At 35.3% G+C, this 18,934-nt stretch overlaps 2 protein-coding genes across 2 annotated transcripts in view; one reads left to right on the top strand and one right to left on the bottom strand.

The window, feature by feature from the left end:
* LGALS8 (galectin 8) overlaps positions 1 to 18,934 on the top strand; it is an 811,943-nt gene that overhangs the window by 529,723 nt on the left and 263,286 nt on the right. The gene's annotated exons all lie outside the window — the stretch shown is intronic.
* Positions 1 to 18,934, bottom strand: part of ERO1B (endoplasmic reticulum oxidoreductase 1 beta) — a 53,149-nt gene that overhangs the window by 5,407 nt on the left and 28,808 nt on the right. The window contains exons 9-14 of the mRNA XM_049789042.1: positions 15,563 to 15,574; positions 11,295 to 11,321; positions 5,337 to 5,429; positions 4,982 to 5,228; positions 4,026 to 4,095; positions 687 to 773 (exon numbers count right to left, since the gene is read on the bottom strand). Of these exons, the coding sequence (XP_049644999.1) occupies positions 687 to 773; positions 4,026 to 4,095; positions 4,982 to 5,228; positions 5,337 to 5,429; positions 11,295 to 11,321; positions 15,563 to 15,574 (536 nt within the window). The remainder of the gene's footprint in view (positions 1 to 686; positions 774 to 4,025; positions 4,096 to 4,981; positions 5,229 to 5,336; positions 5,430 to 11,294; positions 11,322 to 15,562; positions 15,575 to 18,934) is intronic.

Raw genomic sequence — 18,934 nt, 5'->3', positions numbered from 1 at the left:
GATGAACTATTTTGATGAACATATTTATAAAAGGCAAAAATCTTTCTATTTCCTCAGCTATGACAAATTTATCTAAATTGTTTAGGAAGAAAAATCCGATTTCAGTGTATCCTTCATTAAAATCTCTTAATTTTCTATTACTTGTTATCCGCTTTTTAAGACACTAAGAAATTGTCGAACTGAATAATGATTATACAACCTGATTTTACACTATATTAATTTATATTATATTATTATAGAAGGCAGTGAGCCTTCTTGGCAGAATCTTCTTACTTTGTGACTACAGGAAATACTTTGAAACCAGCTCCATGACCATAATTTGACAATTATTTGATATAATTTGACTATTTAAATATTTTTACCTTTAAGTATATAAATAATATAAAATGTGAATAAACAATTTCAAAATAAATCTGAGATTGTACAAATGAAAATTAACACAACAAAAAATCAAAATCATGAATAGGTAAAACATCCTTACATTATACAAAATATAACAGTATAAATCTTTTTGTTAAAAAACATAATATGTATTGATAATATGTATTATATGTATACATAATAAACACAATGTACATATATAAGAGTTATGTAAAAAAACAAGTTAAATTAATAAAGCAATTTCCTAAAAACTCCTGGGTCAAAAAATTTAATATTGATTTCAAAACAGAAGTTATCAAACAAACCTGTAATTTCCCCCATAACCTGCATTTGTCACATCCAACACAGTCCATGATACGGGAGATATTTTTGAAATGCAGCCGGAATTCTTCCTAACATGCAGAAAATGTTATTAGATTTATTCATTAAACTTCATTTTTTTGAATGGTTTCAAAATTTTAAAAACATGTTTACAATATTTAACATAATACTTTATAGACTTTTATGGCCTTGGTGTACATGACTACTTCACCTCACCACAACCAAATTAAAGTTTATTAATGATGAGTTAAGGTTTTTAACTGAAGAAAATGTTTGAATTTGTGCAGCATAATATGGCACAAAACAACAATAGTAAATAAAATAAATAAAAGTAATCTGCATATTCATTCAATAAATTTTCATTGTAAAATTTTCAAAATTTCTATGCAATGTGCCAAAAATGTGCACTATGGGGTACAATAAAATAAAATTGGGGACTGAAGAGATAGCACAAAGAGTTGGAGTGTATCTATAGCATGTAGAGACCCTGAGTTCAATCCTCAGCACATACAGTTCCCCAAACAAATCTTGGAATCCCACTCCAAAAAAGTTTGTAATACATGATCTTTGTTATTTTGGAACTTAACTGCTGCTTTTATTTGATATCTGTATATCATAAATGGTCTAAATCAGAAAACTTGTGCTGGGGCTGGAGTGATAGAGAGGGTAGGGTGCTTGCCTTGCATGTGGCTCATCTGGGTTCAATCCCTGGCATCCCTGAACCCCACCAAGAGGAATATCTGAATGAAGAGCCAGAGTAATCCCTGAGCACAGAAATAAAGTCAATTTAAAGTAAATCAAAGACCTTGATATCAACAGAAAACTACAAAGTACACTCAGGAAAATATAGGCAGAATACTCTAAGATCTTAACATAAAAGGTATTTTCGATAATATGGCTGCACAGGCAACTGAATACAAATAAGACAAATGGAATTACATAAAATTAAAGAGTCTATACATGGCGATGGAAACACAGGCTAACAATGAAAGATAGTTAACCTAATGGGAAAAAGTATTTGTAGTCAACAACACATTTGATAAAGGGCTGATATCCAGGATATATAAAAAAACTCACAAAGATCCAATAATTCTATCAAAAATCTAATAACTATAAAAAATGAGGATAGGAAATAAACAGACACTTCTCAGAGGCAGAGGCAGATCAGCCAACTGCATATAAAAAAGTACTCAACATCACTTATTAGGAAACTACAAATAAAGACAATGAGATATCATCTCACACCAGTGAGAACGGCACATCTTAAAAATAGTGGAGATAATCTGTGATGGCAGAGAGAATGTGAAAAAGGAAATCCCATACATTGCTGGTAGGAATGTCGTCTGGTTCAACCCCAGTGGAAAACAGTATGAGAGTTCTCAAAAACTTAGAATTGAGCTGCCATATGACCTAGCAATTCTGCTTTTGGGAATCTACCCTTAAGAATAATATCCTCGGGCCCGGAGAGATAGCACATCTGTGTTTGCCTTGCAAGTAGCCGATCCAGGACCTTAGGTGGTTGGTTCAAATCCCGGTGTCCCATATGGTCCCCTGTGCCTGCCAGGAGCTATTTCTGAGCAGACAGCCAGGAGTAACCCCTGAGCACCGCCAGGTGTGGCCCAAAAACCAAAAAAAAAAAAATAATAATGATAATAATAATATTATCCTCAAAAATATATCATTCAAAGGACACATGAACAGCATTTATTCATTGTAGCACTTAGTACAATAGCTAAGGTATGGTATCAAACTAGATATCTAATCACAGATAAATGGATTTGGATTTAAAGATTTGGTGTTTGTACATAACAGAATACTATATAGTTACAAGGAACTAAAAAACCATATGATTTGCTGCAACTTATAAGTTGAATAATGTATGCCACAAAAAGGACAAACATGAATGATCTTGTTTGTTTATGGTATATAGAATAACCTGAGAGAGGAAATATAATGTAATAAGGGGAGATGACTTGGTCAACCCTGACTCCAGAGTATAGGGAGAAAAAGGACAGAGGAGAGAAACTGAGCAGGGAAGGAAAATGATAAGAAAGGGAAATAATAGGGAACAAGGTTCAGGGGCCTCTATTATTTATATCAGTTATGTGGAAAAGTGGTATAGTGAAAATAAAACAGAGTCAACAACAATAAAAACAAGGATCTAAACTACAACTACCTAACTCTGGAATGTGCCTGTTAAGTGGGTAGAAGGTGGGCATAGGGGTGAGGTGGGAGGAGTGTGGGAACAGTAGAGGAGGGAAGCAGACATTGGTGGTGGGATTGGTGTTGGAATGTTGCATGCCTCAGACTCAACTATCAATAACATTGTAAATCAGGGTTTTTGAATTAAATAAAAACTTTAAAAAATGGTAGAAAGGAGAAAGGTATTTCATTTTTTGAGAATTTATTTTAAAAAGTATGAAGCTGTAACTAAAGACTATTTGCTAGTCAATTTCAAATATTGTGATGCTTCTTTAAAAGGTTCAATGTCCTTTTTTTAACACATTATAAATGGAAACAAAGAACTCCTACCATAAATTTTTATACTGTTTCTAAAATATATTATCCTTTGAGGTCACAGATTAATAGGCATTTTTCAATTTATATTATTGAAAAACTAAAATTACAGTTTAAGAAACTGTAACATTCCATAAAATCAACTTTAGAAAAATATTCTATTTATTTTCTGCAAAACAAGTTGCTCCTTTTTGGAAGACACACCAAAACAATACATAAATTTTCTCTCACATATTTTTCTTTATTGAGGCACCCTGACTTTCAAAGTTATTCATAACTGATTTTTGGAAGTATGTTCCAAGACTAATTCAACAGTTTACATCTTTCATTATTGTGCCCAGTTTCCCCACAACCACCTTGCCTGCTCTATGGGCAAGCACCTCCTTTTATTTCTATTAGGCACTGTAGTTTACAGTACAATCACTAATAATGGTTTCATGCAAATACTTTCTATTATCCAGCTTCGCCTCCTCTGCCAGAGAAACCTCTTCATCACTGTTATAGTGCTACCTTCCCAGTCCTATTTCCCACTCCCATCATAATTCCCACTCCACCTCATCGTCAGTGGCACATTGCCTATCAAAGACCAGTTCCTCATGCTTTTTTGTTTCTCTTATCTTTGCTCATTTGCAGTTTCCCTTCAAAATAGACCTTTGAAAAGATATTTACAAAGATACCATAATAGAATTCACTGAATAACTGGTCAAACTAGAAAATGAGAATGGAACTGAGAAGTATGAACAGAAGTATGAACACAGCACTGAACTTATTATCCTCACTCTCTTCCCCTATCAAAAACATTTTACCTTTAATGATTTGGCCCCCTTTTTATCTCCTGCAAACATGGATTTCTCATCAAAGTGCATGGGAAAGGACCTGATAAAATAGCAATGTTATAATAAGTTACAGATAGAAATATTTAAGAACTACATATTAGAGTATTGGTAAAATTTTTATTTGTATATATGTCTGAAATTTAGTATTTATTCAATGTGTAAGGTTTAGCATGTAAAAAGATAATATATTCCATAAAAGACTAAAGTAAGACACAAATGTCTGATTTATATAATAGTTTATATAAATGGCAGGATAAAAACAATCTAAAACTTAAAAGTAATGTGAAACACATGTAACTAATGTAACATTTTAGAATTTAATGTATGATTTACTTAAACATTCCTTAATCTACTATTACTCAATGCTTATTTGAACAACCAGTTAATTCAAATTTTATATAAGAATGTTTTTCAGTATTATTTTTTAGAGGACAAGGTAACTATCTTAATGCTAGCATACTTAGTAATACCATCTGTATATAAATAACAACTAGGATATCAAAATTCATAGGAAAAAACATTAAAGTAGTATCAAATTTTGTTATGACATAAGTAAAGGTTATATCTTAATATAAAACCTATTCTTAGGTGAGAAGGTTTCTACAAACAAAACTTAATTTTTTGTCAACATTTTAAGATAATCTTGTAATGCTTCTGTTCTACTAACTTTTTTTCCTTTTCAGTTACAATTTTACCTTTCCTACTTCTTATTTTATTTGGGGGCCACATTTAGCAGTATCCAGGGGTCACTCTCAGTCAGACTTGGGGAACTGAACCCAGTGCAAAGAATGCACTCAGCTAAAGCCCTCCTAACTCTGAAGTTATTCTTGGTTATACTTCAAGCACTATTACCTTAAACCCTCCATCTCATTCAAATAAAGAGCAGAACATTCAAACTGGGCAGATCACTGATAATCAATTCTTACTTTGTATCTTGAAAGATATTTAGCAGAAGAGTTTTTGTGTCAGCATCATCTTCTACATTTCCAGTATACAGATCGACAATTGAACGCTCAAAATACGGAGCCACCTTTGATAAAGCTCGAAGTTCAATTAAATATAAAAAGTACAGATTCTTGAGTCTTCTTGGACCTTCTCCTTTGGTTTCCACGGGGTCAAAACGGCGTTTAAATTCTTTGATATTAGGTCCCCACCTAGGTTTACCCCAGGTTTCTAAAAAGAAATGTATATTTTAATATATACAGATTTTCCCTGAAGTATATATATTTCTCCCAACTTTTAGAATAGAAGACAAAAACCTCGACTTAAAAATTGTATTACCTTCTAAAAGATAATTTGCACAGAGATGTAAATTGATACTAGCATGAAGTCCTGATATAAGTTTATAGAAGACTCTCTTCTCCAGACACAAACCTATTCAGAAAAAAAGAAATCACATCCATTTAGATAACAGAAATACTGAATCACAAATAATAAAAGATTCTCAACATCAATTATCAAAGAAACGTAACTCAAAACCACAATGAAGTATTTCACATACTTGCTAGACTAGCAATGATCAATAAGGCAAGAAATAATTAGTACTGGTAAGTATGCAGAACAGGACCCCAGTGTACATTTACGGGACTGTGAACTGGTGTAGCCATTATGAAAAAAAAACAGGCTAGAGGCTCCTCAAAAATTAAAAATACAAACAATATGATAACAATTTCACTTTGAGCATTTATGTGAAGGAACTGAAAACACTCATGTCCACTGCATCATTCATTTATAACAATCAAGATATGGAAATAACATAACTGTAAACTGATGTATATAGATGGGTCAAGAAAATGTAATACACAGAGGAATATTATTTAGCTATGTAAAGAAAAGAGGCTACCATTTGTGATAACATGCATAAACCTGAGGGCTTTCATACTAAGTGAAATTAAGTCTGACAGACAAGGTAAAATACTACATCAGGGGTGGCGAACAGCTACCGGCCAAAATGAATGCGGCTCTTTGCCTCTTACCATTATTTTGTCTACTGTGGCTCTTTGCCAAGTTTGGATTTTGTTCTGCTCCTTCTGAGGAGGGACCTCTGAGGAGAGATCTCCGAGCGTGGAGTCCCGCCCCCAGGCTGCGTCCTCCCGTCTCCCATACCTCGGAAACAACTGCATGGGCCAGCAATCAGGGGACCCGTGTGTCACAAGTTGGGTCACATCTGGCTGTTAATTCTTAGTGTGGAGGACGCAGCACACCCTCACCAGCACTGCAGGATTTTGACCCTCACTCAAAATGGCAAAATGCAATATGTGTTTAATATATTATTGTTAAAATTATAAGCTTCTGTGTGAGTGTTTGTCTGTTTTGACAGGTCACTGCGTGATGTGGCTCTCTGACTCTCACAGTTTAAAATTTTGGCTCTTTGTGTCGAACTTGTTCGCCACTCCTGTATTAGATGGTCTTATATTTAAACTCTTTAAGTAAAACAAATAAATATAAAGTTCAGAGATACAGGTAACAGATAGGTAGTTGCCAGAAGTGGGGAGTGCAAAGGTGGATAAAATAGTGGAAGGAATCAAAGGTACAAACCTACATTATAAAACAAGCAATTATGGGGATATAATATAAAGCAAGGAGATTTTTAACTGATTTGTATTCAATGATGTACTCTTTTTTTTTTTAATTTTTTAAAAAAAATTTTTGGGTCACACCCGGCTTTATTCAGGGGTTCCTCCTGGCTCTACGCTCAGAAATGGCTCCTGGCAGACTCAGGGGACCATATGTGATGCCAGGATTCAAATACTGTCCTTCTTCATGCAAGGCAAATGCCCTACCTCCATGCCATCCCTCCGGCACCCTCAATTATGTACTCTTGAAACTAACATTATCTGTTAATAATACCTAGAGTATAATTCTACATAAATATGTTGTGTGTATATAGGGATGAAGAATCAGTAAGCAAGCATTCTAAACTTACAATTCGAGAGCAATAAAGTCAAATAATTAGATCAAGATTCTCTCTTAGATGATATATTAAGATTCTCACTTTGGAACTGTGTTAACTGACTATAATAAATTATCTGCAGAATAAATTAATGTAGAATATAAAGGTTTGGGCTAATGGAGGTTCAAACAATAAGGGTACTGGCAAGTGCTCATGTTACTCAGAAAATAACAGCACAGATTTTTAATGATCTAGAAAGATGAAGAATTTTGCCTGGGCTTAACAAGTGATGTTTATTTGCCCTTTTTCCCCCACTTGATCTTTCTTGGGATCTACTTAATAATAGAAGAAGAAGAGTATGAATTTCAAATCTCTCTTTCCTCTAGATTCATTTGTGTCTTGTTTTTTGGTTCTGGGGCCACACCCAGTAACACTCAGAGGTTACTCCTGGCTATGCGCTCAGAAATCGCTCCTGGCTTGGGGACCATATGGAACACTGAGGGATCGAACTGTAGTCCGTCCTAGATTAGCGCACACAAGGCAAATGCCCTACTGCTTGCACCACCACTCAGGATCCATCATTAGTGTGTCTTAATAATAATCCTTGATAGTGGAATTCTCTCATTTTGTTAAATCTATATGTTTCACTTGTAGAGTTAAAACTTAGAAAACAGACATCTAAGAATTAAAACTAAAAATAGATGTCGATTACTATATGAAGAGTATTATTTTAGATAGGGCTTAGAGATACAGGGAAAATAAGTTTTCATAGAAGGCAAAACTAATTCCATCTTTCTTTTTTTTTTTTTTTTTTTTTTTGGTTTTTGGGCCACACCTGGCAGTGCTCAGGGGTTACTCCTGGCTGTCTGCTCAGAAATAGCTCCTGGCAGGCACGGGGGACCATATGGGACACCGGGATTCAAACCAACCACCTTTGGTCCTGGATCGGCTGCTTTCAAGGCAAACACTGCTGTGCTATCTCTCCGGGCCCTAATTCCATCTTTCTATTCGACTTGTACCTAAGCCTATTTTCAAAAGACTTCCTTAACATAAAAGCCATATTCTGTATGATTATAATACTATTAGGCAGTATCATTTTAAAAGCTGATATAGTAAATTTTTTTTTTTTTTTGGTGGTTTTTAGGTCACACCCGGCAGTGCTCAGGGGTTATTCCTGGCTCCAGGCTCAGAAATTGCTCCTGGCAGGCACGGGAGGACCATATGGGACGCCGGGATTCGAACCGATGACCTCCTGCATGAGAGGCAAACGCCTTACCTCCATGCTATCTCTCCGGCCCCTGATATAGTAAATTTAATGTCATGTATATTTTACTGTGATTAAAATACTTTTAAAACATTGAAAAAATAATATGCACAAATCATATTTTAAAAATCCATTTATTTCTGTCACATACTACTCAAAAGTATTGACCAACAATGTCTTTTATGTTTTTGCTTTTGCTATACACTTCCCAAGGGAGAGAATTGGTTGCAAAAGTAAAAACTTAAAAAATAATCTCTTTTTTATACAAGGGAATTTAAACCTTGTAATGGTACTTTTGCGGCTTATTTTGTATCCTTTCATGGTTAATTCTTCAACTTACTATTTCTTTATATTTACCCTAGTAAACTCTGAAGTAAGCAACTTCTGCTAGGAATGAAATAATTCTTTTGAGATATCATTCCCTACTTTGAGATTCTTGCTAGAATATCCTCACTGTCATTGTATAAAGACAAAAGGGGCAAAAATTAAATTTTGTTTTGTAACTTCCTCTGAAAGTCTTTAACTCTTCAAAGCTTTTGAGCAATTTTAACCTTTATACTGCCTGGAATACAACAAATAAAAACCAGCTCAACTAAACGTTAGGTGCCTAACTTCTCTAGCAAACTCTTAAACAATCTTTTAGCAAGGTGATTATATTTAAGATCACATTCATTTCTGTAAGTAGTGCTATATGCAGTAAAACATTTAAAATACATAGCAGGGAAAGATATAAAATAGTTTTCTAAAATTTATATGCCTAAAAAGAAGACAATAAAAACCTAAAAAGCAATTTCAATTTGTAAAGCCCACAAGGCCCATCAACTGAAAAGGTGAGAAAGATGGAGTGAAAGGGAATTAACTTACGTAAATGTGGAAAGTGTAGGTAATGTCAAACAAAAATGGTATGAATAAAGAATGTGATGACTGTGTGTACCAACAAGACACACAACACACCCAGCAGGAAATTGTTAACAAAGCTTTGTTCTGCAAGAAGAGGTCTGAACAAAGCCTTCCCTTAAGCAATATGTGAAATATGCCCTGCAAAGGCCAAAGTTAGCCACTTAAATTACAAAGAATTACAGAATGAATTCAACTACCCAATTTAGAAAGAGGCCCCCTTATTCCCCTTTTGGGTTTAATTTCATTCCCATTCATTTTCAACAAATGAATGATATAATCACTATAAGTTTTTCCTTTCACAAAAGTGTTACTATGTTGTAAATAGAATCAGCGTTTGGACAGAGTGATTTTCAAATAAGCTTTTACAGGCACCACCTACACTTACTGTGTAGCTGATGATTACTGCCATTCTTATGCCTCAGATGAGGAAACTGAACTTCTTCAGAAAAGATGAATCAGTTACTTATGAATAGGAGTGGTCTCTTGCACTATGTATCAATTATTCAGGGACTCTCATCAAGAGGATACTAGAAGAGTGACTGAGATAGGATACTGTAGAAGCCAATATTGCCCATAAATTCCATTCTCATCCTCCATTATCAATATTCAAATTTTACAATAAATTATAATTTTCATAAATTTCCCTAGTTCTTTATTAGAAAAAATAAAGTATTTACAATTGTATTAGAACAATGTTAATTAAAAAAACTAATAAAGAACAATTAACTCGTCTATAAGACCATTTATTAGAGGCCGGAGAGATAGCACAGCGGTAAGGCATTTGTCTTGCATGTGGCAAACCCATCATGGATCTGAGTTCGATTCCCAGCATCCCATATGGTCCCCCGAGCCTACCAGGAGCGACTTCAGAGCTCAAAGCCACGAGTAACCCGAGTGCCACTGGGTGTAGCCCAAAAACCAAAAACCAAACCAAAATAACAAAATAAAACAAAACAAAACAAAACACCAAAAAATCCAAAACCACCACTTATTAATATAATTCCTAAAATATTTGAACAGAAATAATGTTCACCTTAATGACCAATATACACACATAGTTAAGTGAAAACAAAGAAAAAACATGTTCATATGATAGCCAAATAAATAGACATACAAAGGATTAACTATGTCATTTAACTTTATACAATCTGTGAAGCTGAGATTACACATATCAAGTTTTTTTCCTCTAACATGCTCATCTTTCATTAATATATCTTAACTTTTGGTCTCACTAATAAACGGCAGTTCTGTAAATTTTCTAAAAGTATCTATCATATATTCAGTTATTAACCAAAGTCGTTAAAGTCCTATATTTCTGCATTTTGCAATAAAATCTGCAACACTAAAAAGTACCAATGAAAAATAGCTAACACATTGAACTGGTATTGCTTTATTCTTTTAGACAAGTTTAAAATAGGGGCAATCATGTTTAAAACTTAGGTTGAGGGAGATTTGGGACATTTTGGTGATGGGAATGTTGCATTGGTGATGGGTGGTGTTCTTTACATGACTGAAACCCAAACACAATCATGTATGTATTCAAGGTGTTTAAATAAAAAAAAAAAACTGAATTCAAATTTATTTTTCTCAATTTTTTACATTAAAGAATTTCCTTTCTAATATAATATTGCTTCTTAATAATGGTTACCTAAAAGGTATTTTGGATATATGCTAAAGTTTGGATATATATAAAATATAACATTCTACACAGAATAAAAGTAAAACTGGGGGATCAATTCTGGCAATCTGATGATAGAATCTATACTATAAATTTCCCTATAGTACAAAAATTCAGTAGTTTTTTTATACAGATATGCTAAGGTATTCAAATAATTTTAGATCAATAAAAATATACTTTAAAATGTTATTTTATTTCAAACTCAAAAATTATCTTGGTAACAAAAATTAAATATTAGAAAAAAAACATGTTGGGGCCGGGCGGTGGCGCTAAAGGTAAGGTGCCTGCCTTGCCTGTGCTTGGACGGACCGCGGTTCGATCCCCCGGTGTCCCATATGGTCCCCCAAGCCAGGAGCAACTTCTGAGCGCATAGCCAGGAGTAACCCCTGAGCATTACTGGGTGTGGCCCAAAAACCAAAAAAAAAAAAAAAACCAAAAAAAAAAAAAACATGTTAAGTACATTTTTGTAAAAATCCACTAAATTTAAAACACATTTAAATTTACCTTCTAGCCATGTGTAGAATGATTCTCCTAAAAAAAAAAGTCATACACAGAGCATTCAGTTAGAATATTTTAAATGGCCATCAGTAAATTAAAACAAATTAAGTCTATAAAATACTTATTATAACAGACTAAGAAATATTTCTATAAATTGCTTTATGTGCCGTAAAATATAACATATAATCCTAGAAAAACCAAGTTAAAGTTAAATAATTTTGTGTAAATGTTCTTATAAATGTGATATTTTGATTAATAACTTTTTTAAGAAAAACTTTTAGCCAAAATGTTATATAAAACTTATTTGCGGGGCTGGAGAGATAGCATGGAGGTAAAGCGTTTGCCTTTCATGCAAGAGGTCATCGGTTCGAATCCCAGCATCCCATATGGTCCCCTGTGCCTGCCAGGAGCAATTTCTGAGCATGGAGCCAGGAGTAACCCCTGAGCACTGCCGGGTGTGACCCAAAAACCACAAAAAAAAAAAAAAAACTTATTTGCTAGAGGCTTATATATCCATATGTTTGGGAGAGAGAAGTTCAATAATCTTATTTTGACGATAACCAGAGTTTTAACTTTGAGGAAAACATGATTATACAGGGGCAGGAAAGATAGTACAATGGTTAGGGCATTTGTTTGTACCTGACTGACCTGGGTTCAATCCCTAGCACCACATATGGTCCCTTGAGCCTACCAGGAGTGATCCCTGAGTGCAGAAACAGAAGTAAGTCCTGAGCACTGCAGGCCATGGGCCAAAAACAAACAAAAAACTTGATTATATAAAAATCAAGTTATTCATTTTTCATGAACCATTTTCTCAATTACTTAAAGCTAGGCTACAAGGGATAATTTAAATCTCCTTTAATTGTTAAGATAATGCTTTCCTGATATGGAGATTCCTCCAAAACCTGGAAATTGAGCTCCCATATGATCCAGCTATACCACTCCTAGGGATATACCCTAGGAACAAAAAATACAATACAAAAATTCCTTCCTCACACCTATATTCATTGCCGCGCTATTTATAATAGCCAGACTCTGGAAACAACCAAGATGTCCTTCAACAGATGAATGGCTAAAGAAACTGTGGTACATATACACAATGGAATATTATGCAGTCGTCAGGAGAGATGAAGTCATGAAATTTTCCTATACATGGATGTACATGGAATCTACTATGCTGGGTGAAATAAGTCAGAGGGAGAGATATAGACACAGAATAGTCTCACTCATCTATGGGTTTTAAGAAAAATAAAAGACATTTTGGTAATAATCCTCAGAAACAAAGAGAGGAAGGCTGGAAGGTCCAGCTCACGACATGAAACTCACCACAAAGAGTGGTGAGTGCAGTTAGAGAAATAACTACACTGAGAACTATCATAACAATGTGAATGAATGAGGTAAGTGGAAAGCCTGTCTGGAGTACAGGTGGGTGTGGGGTGGGGAGGAGGGAGGAGAGACTTTGGTGGTGGGAATGTTGCACTGGTGAAGGGGGGTGTTCTTCACATGACTGAAACCCAACTACAATCATATTTGTAATCAAGGTGTTTAAATAAAGATATATAAAAAGAAATTAAAAAATTAAAATAAATTTAAAAAATATAGTGAAGGGGAAAAAAAGATAATGCTTTCCCCAAAAATGTTTAAGCAGAGAATGGTATGACTTATTTGGACATGAATGCTAAAAGAATTGCATCTCCAGGGGTCTCAAACTTGCGGCCCGCAGGCCACAAACGGCCTTCCATACAATATTTTGTGCCCTGCCCTAGAGGAATCTTTTTTTGTTTTGTTTTGTTTTAGTTGTCTGGGTCACACCCCCCAATGTTCAAGGCTTACTACTGACTTTGCACTCAAGGATCACCCCAACTTTGTCTCTTGTGGCCCGCAGGTAAATTGAGTTTGAGACCCCTGATCTAGACCTTTATTGTGTTTCTGAGTAAAATAAAATATATTCAATTAAGATCAAAACAATAAAGCCAAAAGCAGGTAGGAGGAAGGCAATAATAAAATTTATAGCAAAAATTAATAAAATTGAAACCCAAAAAGCAATCCAAAAGATCAATGAAAGCCAAGAGTTGGTTATTTGAAACATAAACAAGATTGACAAATCATTAGCAACATTCACAGGAATGAAAGAGGAAGAGGGAACCCTAATAAACCAAATCAGAAATGAAAGGGGGATGTTACAATGAAAGGGGGAGATTACCTTGAGAATCTTTATGCCATAAAACGAGAGAACTTGGAAGAAAGGGATAAGACAAGTTTGCTCAATATCACACTTCTATTTGATATAGTACTGGAAGTACTTGCCATAGCAATTCAGGAAGAAAAAAATAAAATCAAAGGCATTGAGGCAGGAAAGGAAAAAGCCAAATTCTCATTATCTCAATATATAGAAATCCCTAAAGACTACAAAAAAGCTTCTAAAAACAATGGACTTATATAGTAAAGTGGCAAGATACAAAATCAATATGTAAAAAAAAAATCTATGGCTTTTCTATATACAAATAATGATAGAGATATTAAAAAAATAATTGGGGCCGGAGAGATAGCATGGAGGTAAGGTGTTTGCCTTTCATGCAGAAGGTCATTGGTTCAAATCCCGGCATCTCATATGGTCCCCATGCCTGCCAAGAGTGACCCCTGAGCACTGCTGGGTGTGACCCAAAAACCAAAAAAAAAAAAAAAATCGAGTTCACAATTGTGCCTCAGAAAATCAAGTACCCCAGAATCAACGTAACTAAAAACCTATACAAAGAAAACTACAAAGGGCAGATACACAATGGAATACTACATACCTATTAGGAACAATTAAGTCATAAAATTTGCTTATACATGGATGGATATGGAGAGTATTGTGCTGAGCAAAATAAGTCAGAGGGAGAGGGATAAAAAGAGAATGATCACACATTTGTGGGATATTTGTGGGATATAATAGATAGTATGGTATAGTAACCCATCAGACAATAGTAACCCAAAGACAATAGAGATGAGGTTCAGGAGGGCTGGTCCATGGTAGGAAGTTTGCCACAAAGAGGGGGTAGGAAGTGCGTTAGAGTAAAGGGACCACTATGACAATGATAGCTGGAAATGATCGCTTTGGACAAGAACTGGGTGCCAAAAGGAGGTAAAGTGATATGCATAATACTCCTTCATTAAAAATATTGTAAATTACAATGTCTAAAATGAAAGAGGAGAGAGAAGAAAAATGTCTGCCATGAGACAGGCAGGTAGAGAATAAAGGAGAGGGCAGGAAGGAGAACGGGAACAGCGGTAGTGAGAAATTTGCTCTGGTGAAGAGACAGGTGTTGGACACTGTATGACTGAAACTCAATTATGAATAACTTTGTAACTATGTAGCTCAGGATGATACAATTTAAATTATTTAAAAATATATTGCCCAAAAATAAGACCAAAAAATGTATTTTCTAATTTACTAAATCTTTATTTTATTTTGCTTGAGAGAAGCAAATCGTAAGAGAGCTAAACGAAGAGTCTACAGGACAAATAGGAGGTGGGGAATTATTTTCCCTCTTCAAATGGTTGACATTTGGACCTGAAACAACAGTGGTAGGCCGCTTGCCTTGCTGTAGCCAAACCAGGTTCAATCCCTGTTACCCATAGGGCCCTGTAAGCATCCTCATGAGTGAACCCCATGCAAAGTCAGGAGTAAGTCCTGAGCACGGCCAGGGGTGGCCTCAAAATAAATACAAGTAATTTTTTCCCCTGCTGTTGGTAATCTTGAAGTACTAGATCTCAATCCTGGAGGGTCTCTTCAAACATGCTTTGATAATTACTTTCTCAACTTCTTGGTCCATGATCTCTTTTCCTCAAAGAGCACATCCAATTCTATGGACCCAAATCTGTTCTGTAATTCAAAATTTATCTCAAATGTCACCTCTTACAGTAAGCCTTTCCAGATCATTCCAGTGAGACATTAATTCTATCTAATGATTAATTCTATCTAATGATTAATTCCAGTTAAGAGCTAAATAGCACTATGTATGTTTATACTTTGTATGTAGTATTTATTTACCATTTAAATATATAATGTGCATAACTATTATATTCACAGTTAATTTCTAGATTCACATCAAGGGTCCCAAACAGCAGAGCTGTCAGGATTTCCTCAGAGGATTTGAACTAGTGTCCTCGAGATTACCAGGTCAGTTCGTTAAGTATGTCATGAACCATCTTCCGGATCCTAAAAAATGTCTTAATTTAGATTATTAAAAACAATTTCTATACATTTGAAATAAATACAAGTTCTCACTTACCATCATCTTTTCCTGAAAGAGAAAAAAAGTAGAATTTTTAGAAAAGTCTTGCAAAGTTCAGATTCCAAACCTACTAATTTTAACACAGGGCTAAGACTTAACTATATGTTAAACTATTAATTATTCCATGAACCTTAGTCTGTATTTATATGCCCACAAATAATATTCCTTAAGGATATTAAGTCAAAGACAACAACATTTTCATTCTTCATTCAACAAATACCAGAAAGCAACTAAAAATAGTTATAGGCCACTTGGGGTCAATGGTTAAATAAATACACAAAGTTAGTCCCCTTATTCATAATGCACACAACCCTGTCTGAACATTATTTTTCATATTGGGACACTTTTCTCTGTTATATGAACAGTATGGTTCCTGATTGGAGATATAATTCAGTGATAGAGTATTATGAAGTCCTAGAACTGATTTTCAACACCCTCCAAAATAAGAAGTTATTGTTCTTCCCAAACTAATCAGTGAAGTTTTCACTGAAGCACCTATAGAACTGCCTACACATGGGAAGAGGCCAGAAATTTGATCTTAAGCAGCTCTCTGCCTTTATCAACTTTATATGCAGAAACCTGATACAAAAATTTCATTTTTAATAAAAAGTTCTGTTGCTCTAAAACTTAGAAGACTAATAAATAGTGTGGAGGAAGCAGATGTGAATATTAAAAGCTATTAATCAACCATTAGCAGTTTTAAAGGACAAAGCAAACAAATTGTATCACCAAGCACGATTTAATTCAGAGTACTTACTGATCAGCTGGAACCTGTCCTCTTTTAATTAGTCTTTTAATTCTTGTGTGTGTGTGTGTGTGTGTGTGTGTGTGTGTGTGTGTGTATGTGTGTGTGTATTTGGTTTTGTGTGTGTGTGTTTGTGTATTTGGTTTTGGGGTTCCATAGCCAGCAGCGTTTGGTTCTGCATACAGAACCACCTGACAGGTCTCAGAGGCCTATCTATATCGTGCCAGGAAACAAATCTACGTCACTTGAGTGAAAGAAACTGTCTTCGTGATAAGAAATATATATGTATTTCTCTCTTCTCCTTTCATCCCTTTTGATAACTTATTATTCTTCCTCTCATTTTTTCCAGCAAACTAATCTCTCTACTACAATATGGAACTGAAGAATTTCTAAGGTTTGATAGGTCTATAAAATGGATCATTGTATTTCCCACTTTAAAAGTTAAGTGGGGGCCTGGCCCCGAGAGAGAGAACAGCTGTAGGATATTTGCCTTGCATGTGGCCGACCTGGGTTCGATTCCTGGCATCCCATATGGTCTCCTGAGCCTGCCAGGAATAATTTCTGAATGTAGAGCCAGGAGTAACGCCTTAGTGTCTCTGGGTGTGGCCCCAAAATAAAAAAATAAAATAAAAGTTAAATGAGAAGTATAAAAAGGTATTGAAGTATACCTTTTAAACCAGGGGTCTCAAACTCGCAGCCCACGGGCCGTTTGCGGCCCTCCATACAACATTTTGTGGCCCTGCCCTAGAGGAATCTTTTTTTATTTTGTTTTAGTTGTTTGGGTCATACCCCCCAATGTTCAAGGCTTACTACTGATTTTGCACTCAAGGATCACCCCAACTTTGCCTCCTGCAGCCCCCAGGTAAATTGAGTTTGAGACCCCTGTTTTAAACTATGTGCTAGGTGAAATTGGAAAATGAAGACAGAATGAGGGTAGCAGAATGTTGTCTTTTGTACTTTAGATAATTTTTATAAGTCTCCGATTTCTAAAAATTCTACTCTGGAATATTTAATTTCTTTTGGGGGAGTTGGGTCACACTCAGTGGCACTCTGCTGGCTCTGTGCTCAGAAATTACTTCTGGTAGGCTCAAGGACCATATGAGATGCTGGGGATGAACCTGGGTGGCCGTGTGCTAGGCAAAAGCTTCAGCCCCAAATTATTTTATTTCTTAAATCTATTCTCAGCTAAATACGAACAAATAAAAAAATTAGAAGTTAATCATCAAGCCTGGCTATTTTTATACTGAATAACTTCCAACTGTGTACACATAGAAATGCCAAAACACATAAAATAACTTTTTAATAATAGACAAATTTTAAACATAATAAATCATTTTAAATAAAAATTTTAAACAAAATAAAGGGAGGCAGAGTACAGCCAATTAGTCAGCCGCACCTGTTTTGCTGGCATGGAGCTACACCTTTGGTATCTGGCACTTGCATAAATGCTGAATGTGATCCCAGTGGCACTGGGATCAAGTGCTTGATCTCTGTGTACCAAGCACTGTAAGGAAAGAAAGGTGTATAATATCAACAGCCACCAAAAACAAGTGTGTAAGCACCACAATCAAGAATCCTATTGAGCACTGTGACCACCTTGTGACCCCACGCAACCCAAAAGAAAAAAAGGGGGAGAACCAAAAAAAAAAAAATGTGTATAAAAAAGCCTGGAGCCAGAGAGATAGCATGGAGGTAAGGTGTTTGCCTTTCATGCAGAAGGACGGTGGTTCTATTCCCAGCATCCCATATGGTCCCCTGTGCCTGCCAGGGGCAATTCTGAGCATAGAGCCAGGAGTAATCCCTGAGCGCTGCCGGGTGTGACCCAAAAAAACAAAATAAAACAAAACAAAAAAAGTGTATTAAGAAGGGGAGAAGGAGACAGGGAAGAAAGTAAAAGGAACACTAGCAATATAAGACTAATATTATGTGATGAAGAGTAAAAGTAATACTACCAAATATACAAAAGAAAAATGTTTTAAGACTTTTTTGCTTTGTTTTTGGGTCACACCTGGCAGTGCTCAGGGGTTACTCCTGGCTCTATGCTCAGAAATTGCTCCTGGCAGGCTCAGGGGACCATATGGGATGCTGGGATTTGAACCATCATCCTTCTGCATGCAAGGTAAATGCCTTACCTCCATGCTATCTCTCTGGCCCGTTTTAAGACTTTTTAAGGAAGACTTTAGAAAGAAACAAATGAAATAGCATGTAAATTGAGTTTTGTACTTGCTTTGCCACATTTCATGTGCTCAATTGCTCCAAGTCCAAATGGCTTCCTTCTTAGACAATACAGATTGAGAGCACTGTGGTAGGCAACCTAATTTTCTGAAACTTCTCAATATCTATACTAATCAAGTATAAGACATGTGTCAGCACCTTGATATTATCTAGAGTTCATGTCTTGGACTTCACATTTGACCTCAAGGATCACAATCTGATATTTTCACAATGCTATGTTATTTAAACAAATAAAAGTTCTCTGAAAAAAATTTCAGAGGCACTGGATGTCAAATTTGGCTGCAAAATGGCATCATTTGGCAAGTTTAAAATATACCAATACAGGGGCCGGAGCAATAGCACAGTGGTAAGGCATTTGCCATACACACAGCCAACACAGGATGGACCTA

Source organism: Suncus etruscus, chromosome 15 (genome assembly GCF_024139225.1).
Source record: "Suncus etruscus isolate mSunEtr1 chromosome 15, mSunEtr1.pri.cur, whole genome shotgun sequence".
Classification (NCBI taxonomy): domain Eukaryota; kingdom Metazoa; phylum Chordata; class Mammalia; order Eulipotyphla; family Soricidae; genus Suncus; species Suncus etruscus.
The sequence above is the reverse complement of the archived record's forward strand: the minus strand, read 5'-3'. Positions and strand labels throughout refer to the sequence as shown.